This window comes from Pimephales promelas, chromosome 9 (genome assembly GCF_988280905.1).
Source record: "Pimephales promelas chromosome 9, fPimPro1.hap1.1, whole genome shotgun sequence".
Taxonomy (NCBI): domain Eukaryota; kingdom Metazoa; phylum Chordata; class Actinopteri; order Cypriniformes; family Leuciscidae; genus Pimephales; species Pimephales promelas.
Window position 1 is genome coordinate 20,736,226 of NC_142777.1, and position 18,801 is coordinate 20,755,026.

An 18,801-nucleotide genomic window follows, 5' to 3' on the forward strand; every position below is an offset into this window, starting at 1 on the left:
AAAGTCTATATTATAAATGCTATATGGACATTACTTTATTAAACATATATAGGAAATTGTAACAATGAAACATTTTCTGCAAAGCTACTTTGAAACGGTATGTAGCCTATTGTGAAAAGAACTATAGCTACAAATAAACTTGACCTGAAAACTGTAAAATAATGGTTTAATTATTTCATTAATCATTCTAAAATTTTAAGTTTGAATTTTGCAAAGATTTGAAACCATTAAAATTTTAACGTGGTCATGCCCTAAGTTGTAAATTAGCAAAACGCTCCTAATTTTACTATTAATAAATATAACCTTGATAGCAGACAACCTTCTAATCATTATTGCCATAACAGCCCTATTGAGGACATCTGCTATTAGCTCTGGATCAACCTTTGCAAATGCAAAATTTCACATCTTTGGAAAAGATGACCAAGTCCCCAAATGAGACCAAGTCGACAAAGTTTAAGTCCCCAAATGTTTGATTGCAATAGTGGGGTAAAGCAGCAGGAGAACAGTGAAGGGATCACATTTTTAACTCGCTATATTAACACAGAGATGCTCTCTACTCCCCAACCTCTTGCTGTTGATTGATGTACAAGTTACTTGTTAAAAGAGAACTTTAGGTTCTTTACAGTCTTAAAACAAACACCAAAACTCTATGAATAAATGAGACAGAACAATGTATATATGTCTTAAAAAATATTTACATTTTTGAACATACAGTACAGAACATCAACATTTCAAAGAGTCCACAAGGAGAGCATAATATACATTTTACAGACCGTACATTATTGTGTTAAAAAACAGATACACAAGAGAAGACAAATACATTTTCTTGTCTTTCTAAAGTTTTTAATTTGTTTAATTAAAGCTGAAGTGTGAAAATTTTTAAATACTTCAATATAATGCAAACAATGTCTAAACCAATGGCATGAGTTTGGGGTTGGACTACTCTAAATGTCTGTCCAAACTAGGGATGGGCAACGATTAATCGCGATTAATCACATCCAAAATAAAAGTTTGTGTTTACATAATATATGTGTGTGTAGTGTGTATAATTAATTTGTATATATAAATACCCACACTTGCATGTATATATTTAAGAAAAATGTGTTATTAATATGTCAAATATTTATATGTATATAATATTAATTATGTATAAATATATATAAAGTATATACATGCAAATATTTCTTAAATATATACATGCATGTGTGTGTATTTATATATACAAAATAATTATACACACTACATAGACACATATTATGTAAACAAAAACTTTCATTTTGGATGCGATTAATCGCGATTAATTATTGCCCATCCCTAGTCCAAACCAATGGCAGAAGGTGGCAGTGTAGTTCTGTAATTGGTGAAGCTAGTGGCACATAAATGACAGTAACTCGCAATAATTTCAAGGTGCACTGTTTCTTTCCTCATAAGAAATGCACAAAAGGAATCCATAGTGCCATAAAAATAATGTTTCAAATCACATACACATAAAATGAAGATCAGTCATATCTGAGGCCAAGTACTCATCCGTTTATCTTAATTCCCTAATTTGGACATTTTCACTTGCAGAATAAATCATGCCTGACAGTGAATAGCACATGGCATCGATAACTAAAAAACAGTACTTTAGTGTGATGCTCCATTTATACCACTAGGTGAGAATATAAAGTCCAAGACACTGTCATGTTGGCACTGTAATTTTTAGAAGAAAATAAAATACAGAGTGCACCTTTAAAGTAAATCTAGGAATGTGTGTAACAGTGACATAGCCTACCATACAAAATTTGACTTTATGAATAAAGAAATGAATGATTCTACATGAGAGACTAAATGTGGTTTCAAATCAGCACATCAACCCACCACATCACACCTCAGGTGTTATCAACTGCAGCTTCACTAAGATTTTCACGGTCACTGACCACAGAATGGAATTTTTAGCCATTGGCTGGCAAGTCTGTGTAAGTGAGTTTAAAAGTGTGTGGCTCACAAATGACTTTCCGAGAAATCAGTAATCTCAGCAGGTCCTATATGTTGGCCCTGAGGAATCTCAGAGGTTGTCTCAATGGGCCGTGGGTAGCAATGGCTGGGATGTTGACTAGAAGTTAACATGGAGTTTGACCTTGCTGTTGGGTGGTTAACGTGATGGACCTCTGACCTGGTATGCTGGTCGTACTCTGGAACTGCAGACATGTCAGTATTAAGAGGGAGTGCAGGAATTGGCAGGAAGTTCTCTATGTCACCACCAGGAGTAAGGTAGTCTATGTCAAGAACATCTGGAGCGATGTGCATAGAGGAGGACATCTGTACAAATTCATACTGGAGAAAACCTTGAACCCCAGGAGAGTAGATATTCTGCAGCCAGTCTGAGGTATCCCAGTAATAGCCTGTTAGAAAACCAGACATTTACACATTTATTGGAGATGGAAAATGTGTTAAGCTCTATATATATATAATGTAGGTACTGATAAACAGAGTCACTATATTGTAAATGTTTATACACGACTACAACACAACCATTTAAAAGTTTGGGGTTGAATTGTTTTAATGGTTTTGAAAGAAGTCTCTTCTGCTCACAAGAAAAAATTACATATTCAAATTTTAAGAGTTTTAATCATATTTCAAATGGCTAAATTATTCTCTTAAAATGCCCATGCGATAAAGTTGGTCAGTACTTAACAGTGAGTAAACAATCAGCTGAAGTGAGTTAGAGAAACATATGGAATGATGATACATATGACACCACTAACATGATGTGATATGTACAGTAACATGCTGAATACCTTTTTCTCACCATGTCAATCTATGATTTGACAGGGTGTTTCACTTTGAAAGCTTGTAAAAGTAAAGAATAAAACATCAGTTATTAAATCTTATTTTAGTTGCATAAAACTTTACAAAAGACCATGCCCTGGTTTCACAGACAAGGTTCAAGCCTAGTCCCAGACTAAAATACATGTTTAAGCTGTTTTAACTGAAAGGAAATTGCACTGATATCTTAAAATGTCAGTGACACTGTTTTGTCTTAAGATGCACAAGTGATGTTTTTTTTCCTAAGGCACTTTTAAAAAATAAACTACAAATGTCTTAATAGAACTTATTCCTGTGTTAATCTAAACCCTATCTGTGAAACCAGGCCCATATGTATTATATCTGATTCTGATGATGGCGTTCGGTAACTAGGTCTTCTGTAAAGTCACTATGAAATGATCACAAGAATAGTAATAGTATATCACCAAAAGCATTTTACACTTTTGTTCCAAAGTTTGTGGGTCAGTAAGATTTGTTAATGTTTCTGAAAGAAGTATTTTATGATCACAGAGACTGCATTTATGTGATCAGAAATACAGAAAAAAACAGTAATATTGTGAAATATTATTACAATTTAATATAACCGTTTTATTTTGTACTATATTTAAAAAATAATAATAATTCCTGTGATGTAATTTTCTGCAGCCACGACTCTTACCATATGTAAATTATAAATGTCTTTACTGTCACTTTTGATCAATACAATGCATTATTCATGAATAAATTGATTAATTTATTTCAAAATAAAACCCCACTGACCCCAATCTTTTGAACAATCGCACCATAAGGTTAAACACATTCTAGTCTAAAAGAAAACATGAATTGGTGACTAATCCCCTAGTTCTAATTAATCACGTGTATAACACTTACACTGCAGTCTGTTCAGAATCTCTGCTCAGATTTAACCCATATTGGGGCTGAATTTGTTATAGATAAGGACACACAGATGTATAAGTGAATAAACCAGTGCACAAAATAAAAAATAGATGCTCTACAGAAAAATACCAACATTTGTCAGATTTGTGCATTTGTGGAAAAGTCTTCGATTAAATTATATAATTTCAAACTTAAAATTTTTGGTTAGTGCAACTTACTGTCATCCGTGATGTCTGATTGGAGGGAGCAGATGGACCGCAACCCTGTATTATCACAAGAAAAGGAAACACTGTCGTCCTCAATTTCTAAACAGGAAGTCAAGTCTTGGACTTTTTCTGGAAGAATGAATATACAAGAAGGAACAGAAAAGTAAAGAGCAATTAAATAAAAAAAAAGTCTTAAATAAAAAGCAAAAGCTGACAATCTACATGGCGGCCACATGTGGAGATCACAACAACCAGCCAAATAGTACTTACTTTTTTTACTGAGAGCATAAATTAAAGTTGTGATAGACTTTTTTACCATATGACGTAAATCTGAATTAAACGGCTTCTCCAACTGAAGCTTCAGACTGCCCTTACCATCATACTCCTCATCCCAATCTGCATGTATGGAATCCTTTTCTGAGTGTGAATGGGATGCTTTGCAATGTGGTAGGTTAGGGGCAACACTGCACACAGCCACAGTCTTCCTAAGACCAAAGAGTGGATCTGGCGTAAAACTGCTGAACTCAGGCACGGAGCCTCGGTTGTTTCGACATTCTCCAGGAATGCTGGGTGCGTATGAGATGGGTCGCACCGGGACCTGCGGCGGGGTGTCCGGGCAGGATTCTTTTCGGGCTTGGTTGTAAACACTGGACCTCTGAATATAAGAATCAACATCTTTGTACTTATCAAGGTCTTTATCTCTCTTGCCAAGTTTGGAGGTTCCTTTCCACATTATTAAGAAGAGCAAAGTCAAAACAAAGATGGCTACCAGAAATGCCAGCATTGTGACCAGTTCTCCAATCCAAGAGTTCCAGGAGGAAGATATAAGTTGGTTTCTCACTTCTGTGTCCATCTCACACAGTCTCCCACCAAATCCCACCAAGCAAGAACAGTTAAAAGATCCATGTGTGTTGACACAACCCCCGTCATTAAAGCAAGGCCTGTCCACACACTCGTCGATATCAATCATGCACCTAAAAAACAAAAATGCTCTGTCAAACGTACTTGAGGAAAGTACTAAGATTTGTTAAGATGTCGATAAAAACAACAGACCTTTCTCCTTCGAATCCTGACTCACACTGACATATTGGTCCATCAAGACTGTCTATACACTTTCCACCATTTTGGCATGGATTCTCCTTGCAGTAAGGACCTATTTGACACCTGTGGTCATACAGAGAGATTTGGGCATACAGTAATCATGTCCCATTAGAAGATTTTAGAGTTACAGTACATTGAAAGTGCTTTACCTTTGTCCTGAGTACTGGCCCCTGCATTTACAGGAGTAGTCCAGGTTATTCTGGATGCAGGTTCCTCCATACAGACAAGGGTTAGAGTCACAAGGACTGATCTTGACCTCACAGTGAGTCCCAGAGAATGAAGTTCTGCATTTACAGGCATAACCTGGGAGAATATCAATGACTCAGCAATAGACCAACTGATAGATATAATATGGAGGTCAGATAAAGATGTATCATCTACTGAGGAGCACAAATGTTTCTGTTAATCCAATTTATATTTTACCTATCATCAGATTAAAAAATAAAATGTAATTCTGGGATTAAGTTAAAAATAGGAAACATAGTTACACAGTAAAAAATAATGCCACCATTGTGACACCATTGTGCCAAATTTATTTGGTAAGAAAACAAGAAAAGTAGAATTATTGTGAAATATAATCAAATATTATTAGAATTTAAATGAATGGATTTGTAATATGTAATGCATTCTTGCTGAATAAAAGTATTACTAACACCAAACACTCCCAATGTGACTTAATATCTCACAATGAGCCTTTTTTTGTTTTTTGAAAATGGAATATTAAGTCACATAAACTCCTTCAAGACATAAAGTTATAAGTACTTGGGATGAACTAAGGAAGGGCTAATCCTGGCTTAATCTAAGCCCTGTCTGTGAAACCAGGCCAAAGTGTATTAAACATAAACGGCATGTTGATATCTGATTCTGATGATGGTGTTCGGTAACTAGGTAACGTCTGTAAAGTCACTATAAAATGATTACAAAAATAGAAATTATATTCCAATTCTTATATTACTATTATAATTAATATGTATCTAAAAAATGAATATGAAAAGAATAATTCACTTTTATTTCAAAACAGATACGATTAGCTTGTTATTTCCATTAATCTACAGTATGTGGTGGTTCAGTTTACCTCCACTCTGCCTCATGAAGCAGCTCCCTCCATTCAAGCAGGGATTACTAGAGCAGTCTGGAGATGGGAAGAAGACACAGCCAGGAGACACTCCTGCCATGTCCTCAATGGCAACTCCTAATGGATCATTTGAGTCCAAGGACAGTCTCTGTCCATTAAACAGCACGGAGTCCATGCAGGCCTCTAGGCTGTTTGATACAGGCAGATTGCGCCTGAGTCTGGAAATGAGACTTTGAGTGTGTCCACCCAGGACCACCTGGTCCCCCAGGTTTAGGCAGTGGAGGGGACCGGGCGCGATGCCTGACGCAGAATGGAGCTGATCCAGAACCAACCTGGCATAGTTACCCTTCACTTCAAGTTCTGCCATGTGCCACTGTCCATCATTCACCAGGACACTGTGCACAGAAACTGTGGCGAGACCCCAACCACAGTCAAACTGGAACTGCAGTCTGCCTCCAACTATCTGAGAAATACAAACAGTCAGTATTAAAAGCGTTATGCGCTAAACAGTTTTTAGAGATAAAACTCTTTACATTCGGTTATCATGAAAACAAATTTTAGAGAACGGTAGACTAGTTTCCAATGTGTTATTATACCAAAGGTTCAATTTGTGCCGGAGTTCTCCTTTAAGAACATTAAAGAAAAATGAACTACAGAGATTTAATATTCTTCTATACCTGTAGAATGCTGTGGCCTATTCCTTTGGCAAGCATTACTGTTCCTTCCCTTGAGAGAGTTTTTAACTTGAGCGTGAGCTTCACTTCTCTTGTGCTTTCTCTCAGGCGATATTTAATATAGCTGCTCTGACTAAATGTCATTGAAGATCCTCCTTAGAACATAGAGAAAAACAGGAAATAAAGTTAGTAGCACATTAATTAAAATAAATACAGATGACATTTAAGTTTGGATCATGGTTGCTGGTATCTAATTACAAACCTTTAAAACTGGCTGTAAAAATAAATGTCTAACTAAATTGTAAGCCATGGGAAATTGTAGAAAATGTCATGCACAGAGTACACATACTAAAACATTTCACAATCTGGGCTGCCCCACAAAGGGAAAGCCCAGAAACTACAGCAACTCTAGAACTGAGAAAATGGCCTTAAAGCTGCAAAGTTAACAAATATTTGTTACATATGTCATTATGTCCTGATGGTAGAATATGAGACAGATAATCTGTGAAAAAATCAGGCTCCTCTGGCTCCTCCCAATGGTACTACTGCCATTTGCAGAAATCTGCTCATAAAACAAAGATGGGTAAAAGACAAAAAGTGATGACGATAAACAAGTGAAAAAAGAAAGAATTAGACAGAGCCCATTGTCTCAGTGTCAACTCTAGCCGCGTTACGTGTAGATGAAATGTCATGCACTGTGCAAAGCAACAATTGAAACCTGCTAATTCACTGGCTTGTCATGTTGCTGAAATAATATTGTGGCGAGCAGGGCGAGGCCGAGGGACAGGGTCATGAGAGCAGCGCGAGGCCGGTGGCGTGATAGAGTGATAATGAACGACACCTGTGAGACGCACCGTTCTCGCATCTCTCACAAAGGAACGGAGGCATGAAAGAGGAGCGAAAACAGTGGAGAGAGGAACATGCCTGATTTTATGTTGTGATTTTATGTTCTGTTTTGTGCGTTGTCCGTGAGGGGATGCTGGCTTATACTTTCGTTGTGTATTTGTTAATTTATTATTAAACCTGTTGAACGTTCGCCGGTTCCCCGGTCCTTCTTCCCATAGCAATTGAACCCTTTTACAAATGTACTAGCAAACCTCATCTAGCATTAGGCCTACATATCGCTATAATAATTACTTTATATTACATAAGTTACGTTAGTTACTGTTATATTATCTTACTAGCTATTTATAACTTATAGAAAGTGTGCAACGTTGTAAAGTTACAATACATGTATTGCAAAATACGTAGTGATTTGAGGACCAAGTTTGTAGTCAAAGTATGGGCAGGCCTTAGTCAATGTAAAGCATATTGTTGATGTATCGTCCCCACTAGTGAATGTGCCATAACTGGTTATCCGCCATCATCGGTGGCCCTGCTGACTAGCCTGCACGTTCACGGCAGGCTCCACTGTGGAGGGAGGGGTGTAGGGTAGCAGCGAGCAAGGGGATGGGACCTGTAAGTTGTGCTTGTTCAATTTTTTCAGGCTAAGTCAAGGTTTTCTCAAACGTTACCTACTGCAGCTTTACATTTCTTGAATTTTGTTGATCAGTTTTCATACTTGGATTTCTTTGAATCATAGCATAGTTGTGCTAACAGGTCGCTCACAGGACAGTTTTAAATTTACAGTAACTGAGTTTTGCCTTTCGCTGCATTGCAACTACAGTTCCCTTTCGAGGGAACTCGCGATGCGTAGATAATGCTTTGGGAACGCCTCCAACGTGAATGCGTCTGAAGCATCTATGTCCACTAGTCCAATGGAAAGCATGAGCATCACGGGCAGGTGACGTCATGACCAGGAAGAGATAAAAGCGTATCCGGTGCAAACCACAATTAGCTTCTATTGCCTCAGCAAACACTCACCTAAAGGATTATTAGGAACACCATACTAATACTGTGATTGACCCCCTTTCACCTTCAGAACTGCCTTAATTCTACGTGCCATTGATTCAACAAGGTGAAAACATTTTTTAGAAATGTTGGCCCATATTGATAGGAGAGCATCTTGCAGTTGATGGAGATTTGTGGGATGCACAACCAGGGCACGAAGTTCCCATTCCACCACATCCCAAAGATGCTCTATTGGGTTGAGATCTGGTGACTGTGGGGGCCATTTTAATACAGTGAACTCATTGTCATGTTCAAGAAACCAATTTGAAATGATTCGAGCTTTGTGACATGGTGCGTTATCCTGCTGGAAGTAGCCATCAGAGGATGAGTGCATGGTGGAATGGTGTATGGTGCATAAAGGGATGGACATGGTCAGAAACAATGCTCAGGTAGGCAGTGGCATTTAAATGATGCCCAACTGGCACTAAGGGCCTAAAGTGTGCCAAGAAAACATTGCCCACACCATTACACCACCAGCAGCAGCCTGCACAGTGGTAACAAGGCATGATGGATCCATGTTCTTATTCTGTTTATGCCAAATTCTGACTCCACCATCTGAATGTCTCAACAGAAATCGAAACTCAGATCAGATAACATTTTTCCAGTCTTCAACCGTTCAATTTTGGTAAGCTCTTGCAAATTGTAGCCTCTTTTTCCTGTTTGTAGTGGAGATGAGTGGTACCCGGTGGGGTCTTCTGCTGTTGTAGCCCATACACCTCAACGTTGTTTGTGTTTTGGCTTCACAAAGGCTTCGCTGCATACCTCGGTTGTAACGAGTGGTTATTTCAGTCAAAGTTGCTCTTCTATCAGCTTGAATCAGTCGGCCCATTCTCCTCTGACCTCTAGCATCAACAAGGCATTTTTGCCCACAGGACTGCTGCATACTGGATGTTTTTCCCTTTTCACACCATTCTTTGTAAACCCTAGAAATGGTTGTGGGTGAAAATCCCAGTAACTGAGCACCTTCTTTCAAATCACCTTTCTTTCCCATTCTGAGATTCAGTTTGGAGTTCAGGAGATTGTCTTGACCAGGACCACACCCCTAAATGCATTGAAGCAACTGCCAAGTTATTGGTTGATTAGATAATTGCATTAATGAGAAATTGAACAGGTGTTCCTAATAATCTTTTAGGTGAGTGTATGTCTATGTGGTGTTTTTAATGTTTTAAGACAAACCATGTACAATTCATGTCAACACCATTGCTGAGATCAGAAAGTTTGAAAGTTTAAAATTTTGAAATCGCTGGTGTTTCTGAGGTTACAAACTACCCTGCAACCAATCAGGTCAACGTGTGAAGCTGAAATTATATATATATATATATATATATATATATATATATATATATATATACTGTATATATATATAAATTGCACATGTAAACACTGCTTCACATAATGATTAAATCTGCAAATACTGTAGCTGAAAATGAACCCTGTATTATTGTACTTAATGAATGTGTGTTTACACTACACACTAGCGCTTGCAAATTATTATTAATTAAGTGAGCGGGGAACAATTTAATCTGCACCTGTGATGGGTCTTTAAGATAACACTGTCTTATCTGATAAGGAAATTAATTTACTGTTACCTGAGCACTTGACTTTGGCACCATCTGTGCATATACAGCTGTGTTTTTCTTTCCCAAAGCCTGACACACACTCATAGCCCTCTGGACATGGGTTGTTTACACAGGTGGTTTCATGCTTCAGGCACTTACTGTCTGAAAAGCGGAAGAAAGAAAAATAATTATTATAAAGTAAAAGTTAAGATTAAAATTAAGTTTATAATAATACATAGTAGTAATAATAATAATTGTTATTGATAATAGCACAATAGTTAATAGTAAAAACATTATAATTAAATTAAATTTAAAAAAAAAAAGAGAGATTTTTCACATTGTCACATTGCATACCTGTGCACACGCATTTGGCTGTTGTGTTGTGTTTGGGGGTGACATAGCTGACTCGGGCAGTGCTGTATGTTGCCATACTGGTCTGATTAAGCAGGACCACTCGTCTGCAAATACTGCCGGGACACTCAGAGCTTAAGCATTGACTATGCAATACCCTCACTACTTGTAGTCCTGTCATCTCTTTGATGGCTGCTCTGGAAGAGTTGAGCTTCTGAGAGAGGGCTTCCAGCGCGCTGGCGCCTCGTCCTGGTCTCTCAAAGAACAAAAGAACATCCAGGCCGTCATTCATTTCTGCAGGCTGCAGACTGATCAACTGCATGGCGCCCCTGCGGACTCCGGCTACACTGCGGATAGCTCTTTGGAAGTTTTTCCAGTGGTCCTGGATAAAATTCTCAGCAGAGATGCCAGCAAAGCCCACAGAAACAGAACTGTGCAGCATCTGCTCTGTGACCCGCAGCACGTTCACTGTGACACCGGCTAAGGCTGAGAAACGACCGTCACTGACTGAGACATTAAGCTTGTAATAACCCACATCCAAGCCTCCACGGGCCAACAATCTGCCATCCTTGCCAATGACAGAGAACAAGCTATGTGACTGTGGCTCCAGAGTGAATGTGAGCGTGTCATATTCATCTTGATCTGTGACATGGACCTTGCCCAGCATCCCTCCGAAGTACTCATCTTCTGAGATCATGATGAAAACATCCAGAGAAAGCACAGATGGAGGACACATACCCGCCTGTACTACAAGCACACTGACAGAAGTGACTGATTTCAGTAGGGGCCTTCCATTGTCAGACACCTGGAATCAGATATAGAACATTTTCATTTTAAATATAAAACTAAAGTAATGGTTCACAATAACTTTCATACTTTTGTATATATGTATATAACCTGTGCATACATAGTCCAAAACTTCATTAAACATTTAATATTTTCGTTTTATTCAAATTTGAACATACATCAACTAATCTTTTAAGCACTGAATAATATTTTTCAATGACAACTTAAATAAAAAAAAGAAAAAAAAGAAATGTAATATATACAACTACTGTTTGCGGTCATTAAGATTTTCTAATGTTTTTGAATGTCTCTTCCGCTTACCAAGGCTTCATTTATTTGATGAAAAACAGTCAAATATTGTGAAATATCATTACAATTTAAAATATCTATTTCTGTTTTCATGTGATCCTGGACCACAAAAGCAGTCTTATGTGTCCATTTTGTAAAATTAAGATTTATACATCACCTGAAAGCTGAATAAATAAGCTTTCCATTGATGTATGGTTTCTAAGGATGTACAATGGACAATATTTGGCTGAGATTAAACTATTTGAAATTGGGAGTCTGAGGGTGCAAAAAAAATCGAAATATTGAGAAAATCACCTCATATAATACTAAAAATAAATATAATATAAAATAATAATATAATAGGTTGGCATAATAATATAAATCAGATATAAAATGTGTGTATAATTTATTATAAAATGATGTGTTTAATGTATGCACAATAGGCAGAGGACTAGGCATTGTAGTTTTCACTTGACTGCTATGCCACTTATTAAACACAAGAGGGAACTTTCAACACATCGATCTTTAAGAATTTCTGTATCATACAACACAATGAAATATTCCACTAACAGGTATATTTTGGTAACAATAAAGGAATTATGCATGTTTAATGTATTTTTTACATTTGCCTGCAATTCAGGCCAACACATTCTAATCATGCATAGTTTGTCAACTCTGAGTCAATGAACCCTGCCATGAGCCTAAATATTTGCCAACACGGGTTAAGTACCTTGTACCTTGTATTTTTTTTCTGATTTCAGACACTTTTTACCAAGTATTACATGTTCCTGCATCAACATCTTTGTTGATTCTGGAACAATATTCCAATCAACCAATCTGATTTGAGGGACAGCTTATGTCAAGTTTAGAAATCAAGTGTTAAATATGTTGACCCAGGAAGGCACCTAATTCTGCAAAATCAGGAGCCATTTGGTCGGTTTCTTTCAAGGCTATTCTATTGGGGTTTTTTTTATTCCTAAAGAGAAAATGAACACCAGTCAGCTAAAAAAGTAACTGTTGCATGGGCCCTATTTTGACGATCTGAAACGCAAGTATCAAGCGCGAAGCACAAGTAACTTTGTGGGCGGATCTTGGGCGCTGTTGCTATTTTACCGTCAGGATAAATGACTTTTATGGAAGCTTATGTGTAGCATTATTCAATTTGAAATGTAATATACACTCACCGGCCACTTTATTAGGTACACCTGTCCAACTGCTCGTTAACACTTAATTTCTAAGCAGCCAATCACATGGCGGCAACTCAGTGCATTTAGGCATGTAGACATGGTCAAGACAATCTCCTGCAGTTCAAACCGAGCATCAGTATGGGGAAGAAAGGTGATTTGAGTGACTTTGAACGTGGCATGATTGTTGGTGCCAGAAGGGCTGGTCTGAGTATTTCAGAAACTGCTAATCTACTGGGATTTTCACGCACAACCATCTCTAGGGTTTACAGAGAATGATCCGAAAAAAAAAAAACATCCAGTGAGCGGCAGTTCTGTGGGCGGAAATGCCTTGTTGATGCCAGAGGTCAGAGGAGAATGGCCAGACTGGTTCGAGCTGATAGAAGGGCAACAGTGACTCAAATAACCACCCGTTACAACCAAGGTGGGCAGAAGAGCATCTCTGAACGCACAGTACGTCGAACTTTGAGGCAGATGGGCTACAGCAGCAGAAGACCACACCGGGTGCCACTCCTTTCAGCTAAGAACAGGAAACTGAGGCTACAATTTGCACAAGCTCATCGAAATTGGACAATAGAAGATTGGAAAAACGTTGCCTGGTCTGATGAGTTTCGATTTCTGCTGCGACATTCGGATGGTAGGGTCAGAATTTGGCGTCTACAACATGAAAGCATGGATCCATCCTGCCTTGTATCAACGGTTCAGGCTGGTGGTGGTGGTGTCATGGTGTGGGGAATATTTTCTTGGCACTCTTTGGGCCCCTTGGTACCAATTGAGCATCGTTGCAACACCACAGCCTACCTGAGTATTGATGCTGACCATGTCCATCCCTTTATGACCACAATGTACCCAACTTCTGATGGCTACTTTCAGCAGGATAATGCGCCATGTCATAAAGCTGGAATCATCTCAGACTGGTTTCTTGAACATGACAATGAGTTCGCTGTACTCAAATGGCCTCCACAGTCACCAGATCTCAATCCAATAGAGCATCTTTGGGATGTGGTGGAACGGGAGATTCGCATCATGGATGTGCAGCCGACAAATCTGCGGCAACTGTGTGATGCCATCATGTCAATATGGACCAAACTCCCTGAGGAATGCTTCCAGCACCTTGTTGAATCTATGCCACGAAGAATTGAGGCAGTTCTGAAGACAAAAGGGAGTCCAACCCGTTACTAGCATGGGGTACCTAATAAAGTGGCCGGTGAGTGTACAAATTGACAATGCAATATGTAAAATGGCATTGCATTTTGTATTTAAATTTACATTTTACATTACCATTCTAGCAACGTTTGGTGCAAAATGAAAATGAAATTACATAATTTACATTTGATATTTCATACACTAGATTTAATATGCTTATTGAAACGCTTTATAAGTGGCAAAATTAAAATGAAAATGCATTACAGAAATTATTAGATATGTGTAACATGTTCAAGCAAAAACAGTGGCAAAATTATCATTCAAACGCTATTTTTATTAATTGCATTTACACTCGCAGTCAAGACACTTTTCATGAAATGCCCCGCAATGGATGTAGCAAAATTCATGTGCACATTGAAAATGCATTCCGAGCTGATCACGCCCCCTCCTAGCCTGTCAATCACTGCATCAAGGCGGGGCTCGGCAACAATAGGTAAACATAGCATGCATATGGCTATGTTAAGTGAGCTGTTGAAAAAAAATGCTGCGGCAGAGCTAATACGAGCGTTAAATCAATCATTTCAAATCGTAAAGAGGTGCAGAATATAAAACCTGATAGTGTGTGGGGTAGCCCAACCGGCTGCCTCAGAGATCTCATGGAGTGGCACTCCCTAGAGGACGCCATGCCTCTAGTAGAATGAGCCCTTGCGGCCGAAGTTGAAGGCAATATGCGCACCTTGTAGGCCTACTTATGATTTTTATAGCCAGGAGCCCCTAATAGGTGACCCAAAACATACTACAGTAGGTCCGACCTCCTCCAAGAAGATTACCTCTCAATATAAATACTCGGAACTCTAACTGCCGACACATGAGGTGGAGGATCAAATACTTGCAGGACAATGGACCTAGCCATGTTAAATTGCACTTAAGGCACATAGCTGGGTCTCGGATGCAGGATGGCCTTAACTCTGTCGGGGCACAAATCCAAGTGGGAGTGCGAGTTCCTTCGAAAGGGAAAAAATGGACAAAGCTCAGTTCTCACCTGCACATGGAGTATGTGTTGGCCCTTTCTCAGTGGTCCAGCTGTCCTTATCACACCCATCTGGTCTATGCTGAAGGGGTTTGTCTCATCACCCTTCACAATACTAAAGGAGAAAGGAGGCCCATTTGGGGGGTAATCATTGTCTGTCACATTGAGCCGTAACACACTGGTCCCTGAAGGGAGATTCTCCTGTCGAAGAGAAAAAGATTCACAGGATCATTCCAACAGACCTGAGAAATTACACCACCACCTCTCACTGAGAACTCAGGCATCGAGTAAAAAAAGAGTGCATTGGATGGATTTAATGTGCCCTGCTCTATAGGAGAGTGTGGTCTTGCCTGGATGATGAGACTATAGTTAGCCTGAGAGAAGACAGGTGGATTATCATTCACATCAGATACAGCTATGTTGATTACAGCGCTGTCGGATTTGGGGGGATTTCCACTGTCGGAGGCCAGCACGGTCAGCAAGTAACTCGCTACCTAATTTAAAGGAGAATAAAAAGGTGAAAAAGATATGGCTTTCACTAGGGAATTAGAAACACTGTTATTAAGACTTGTGAAGATCATTTCAAAGCCCAACTTTCCAAAGCATTACCTTTTCCCTGTCCAACTGATGGACAAGTTGAAGTTCACCACTGACTGCATCCATGATGAATGGACACGTTTGGTTTTTGTCCTCAATGGAATAGTGGATTCGGTTGTTTAAATGCCCATCAATATCATTCGCCAGTACCTAAGGAAAAGGATCATTACACTTGATGAAAATCTGTTTATCTCACGTAAACTATATGCCACATCTTTCTATACTGATTTAGCAACACAATGACAATACTGTTTCATCATTTTAATTAGACTGATGTACATACTGCTCGCACAAAACTTGCTGGCACAATTCCAGGGTGTTCAGAGTTTTTCATGTGGTTATGCACTTCTAAATGTTTGCTAGGGTGTTTGAGGTGATTTATAGGCCATGCTGGTGTAAAAACTGCTAACCACTCTTTTATACTTTCTGGTTTGGATTAATTGAACAGCTACAGGTTGTCTGGTTAGAACAGTATGTCTCACATCAGGGGGTTCTTGTAGATGCTTTATTGTGCAAAGGTCAGTCATGTGACTATGTATGTGGTTTTGCAACAAACAATATACAGAATATGAATAAACTTAATTACAAATAACAGGTCTACAATACTGGTAGAAATATAATCAACAAGGTTATAGGGCCTTGATAAAAGCAATATGATAAAATACATATATCTATAATTCTGTATCAATGATTATTTCCACACTATATATCTAATTCATGTAGTGCTAACAGCGAGGGCGTCAAACGCGCCTGATGCCCGTACACGTTCCCCAAAATCCAAATCGAAGTCCACGCAACATACGAATATTTCAAAACTATGATAACAATACAGGAGGATAACTTGCTATTTAAGTGACAATACAAAGTGCAAACATTACCAAAAATATGAACACTGAGATAAAATGCTGTGACAGCATTAACCTAAGCAAAACCTAAGCAGCTCTGAAAGTGAACCTAAAACATAAAATTTAAAACATGACTACACCGTGGACCACTTACAGTGGTGATCTTGTGCAAACATATACTAAAAGCCTACCTTGAGCACTTTGCTCCCGAGTCTGGTGTCCTCACTAACTACAGCCGAGTAGACCTTCTGGCTGAACACAGGGCTGTTGTCATTAATGTCAAGAAGGTGAATGGTTACAGTAGCTGTGTCCCTGAGTGACTGTTTCCCTCTGGAGGTGGCCTTCACTGTCAGGAAGTGCTGTGGAGACACCTCATAGTCCAGCTGCTCCATCACAAAGATATCACCTGCAAACACAATTCAATAAGTGATCCCCAAATCCACAATGTAGTCCTCTTTGAGTCACACTGTAAGAGGGGAAACTGTGTGTCACCTGTTCGTGAATCAATTCGGAAAGCTCCTTGATCGTTGCCGCTGGTGATAGAGTACGTTGTCTGGGAAGTAATTTCCCTGTCACTACTTGCAGCAAAGACATTCAGAAGCTTAGTCCCTACCGTAACATCTTCAGGAACTGTGGAAACGTAGTCCTTGCGCTCAAACACTGGTGGATGGTCATTAGCGTCTAGCACAGTCACCTCTACAAAACTGAGAGAGGAGAGTCTATGGGGTGAGCCCTGGTCTGTAGCACGTACCCTCAGCACATGCATGGCCTTCATCTGTCTGTCCAGGGACCTTTCTAAACTGATAATTCCTGAGCTCTCCTCAATTGAAAACAGACCTCCGGCAGAGTCTTCAAACACATAACGTATTTTTCCATTCAACCCTGGAGATAAAGAAAAGGGAAAGAGTATTAGGAAATGTCAGTTTTGGAGGTCTCCAATAGATTTCTAACAGCCTGTATTAGATTTGTAGCATCAAGGGACTGGGAACAAAAAACTTGCAATCCATTGACTCCATAATCAATGGGGGTTGCAGAGTTTAATTCTTTATCAGTAAACAATATGCTGCTAGCTATTAAATTTAATATTCCAGAGCTGTGGCATAGTGGGCTGTATAAGACATGTCAGTTCGCAGGAAGCAAGGTTTGAACCCACCCTCTCAAACCACTCACTGTAAAAAGATATCTTGTTAAATTTACAGTAAAAAACTGGTAGCTCTGATGAAATGCCACATGAATAGGAGTTAAATGTAAGTGGGCTGTCTATAATACAGTGTGAGCACGGGCACGGCAGGTTACGCAATACTCTTTCTCTTTTCTGAACTGAGGTTACGTTAGGTAACCGATACATTCGGTTCCCTTTATCATCGCAGCAGCAGTAATAGCATCCACTATCCATCTGGACAGGCTTCTTTTTCGAGGCGGCGAGACCCTTGGTGCGCCCACTAAACGAAACAAAAAGTTGTTCCAAGCGCCTGAAAGGGGCGGAGCGAGCAATGTAAACAGCGCTCTGACAGGGCAGAGGAGGTTAGTATCGCTATTGGATGCTGGCTGAGCCGATAGCGAAATGAACTTCGGCCAATCACCTTCGGGACATATCCATGTCAAGGTTTGAGGATGACTTTAGAGTCATTTGGCTCAAACTCGAGACACGCACCGCTGACAGAGAGTGTGTGTAAATCCTGCGCACGTTTGACTGATGACAGTGCTGTCAGAAAAACGGTTTTGAGCGAGAGGTATTTCAGATACACAGAATCTAATGGTTCAAAGGGATATGTTTTAAGGGCCTCTAACACCAATGAAAGATCCGAGATAGGAATCGGGTAGGGATAGGGACCGCAGATAGGGACCGCAGAGGATAGGGACCGCAGAGGGTTCATCCTTCTAGCTCCTCTAAGGAAACGGATGACCAGCTCGTTTCTTCCTATTTACTGGCTGCGCATCGACTCTGCGAACGCTGCAATGGCTGTCACGTACACTTTGAGCGTGGAGGGGGACCTGCCCTTGTCCAACAGCTTTTGAAGGAAGCGAAACTCCACATGTCTGTTGGTTCTGTCGTCTGTTGGTGCAACATTTGGAGAACGCAGACCATTTAGATGCGTAGAGCTTTCGTAGAGGGAGCTCTAGATTACGTAATCATGTTCATCACTCCGTCTGGCAGGACAACAGATATTCGTTGTTCAACCAACCATGCGTGCAGAGACCAGCGCTCTGAATGGGGATGCCAGATCATGCTGCGAGCTTGAGAGAGGAGATCTGTCTCACCAGAACAGGCCACGGGGCTGTAAGTGACAGCCGCGTCAGCTCGGGGAACCAAATTTGATTCTCCGAAGGCAAGGCTATCGCAATCGATATCGATTGCGAAGTATAGATGCAGAGTTGACAGAA

At 39.5% G+C, this 18,801-nt stretch overlaps 1 protein-coding gene across 2 annotated transcripts in view; it reads right to left on the reverse strand.

The window, feature by feature from the left end:
• Window positions 1-677: 677 nt before the first annotated feature.
• fat1b (FAT atypical cadherin 1b) overlaps window positions 678-18,801 on the reverse strand; it is a 40,376-nt gene continuing 22,252 nt past the window's right edge. Inside the window, exons 15-29 of one of the 2 annotated variants that reach the window (XM_089134838.1) lie at window positions 16,909-17,298; window positions 16,608-16,822; window positions 15,584-15,721; window positions 15,325-15,468; window positions 14,987-15,175; window positions 10,544-11,345; window positions 10,220-10,351; window positions 6,744-6,895; window positions 6,067-6,529; window positions 5,141-5,294; window positions 4,944-5,054; window positions 4,266-4,864; window positions 3,903-4,019; window positions 2,781-2,832; window positions 2,296-2,384 (exon numbers count right to left, since the gene is read on the reverse strand). In XM_089134838.1, the coding sequence (XP_088990964.1) occupies window positions 2,801-2,832; window positions 3,903-4,019; window positions 4,266-4,864; window positions 4,944-5,054; window positions 5,141-5,294; window positions 6,067-6,529; window positions 6,744-6,895; window positions 10,220-10,351; window positions 10,544-11,345; window positions 14,987-15,175; window positions 15,325-15,468; window positions 15,584-15,721; window positions 16,608-16,822; window positions 16,909-17,298 (3,638 nt within the window). In that variant the 3' untranslated portion in view covers window positions 2,296-2,384; window positions 2,781-2,800. Of the gene's footprint in view, window positions 2,385-2,780; window positions 2,833-3,902; window positions 4,020-4,265; window positions 4,865-4,943; window positions 5,055-5,140; window positions 5,295-6,066; window positions 6,530-6,743; window positions 6,896-10,219; window positions 10,352-10,543; window positions 11,346-14,986; window positions 15,176-15,324; window positions 15,469-15,583; window positions 15,722-16,607; window positions 16,823-16,908; window positions 17,299-18,801 lie in introns of both variants that reach the window. The other variant, XM_039649164.2, reaches the window with a different exon arrangement.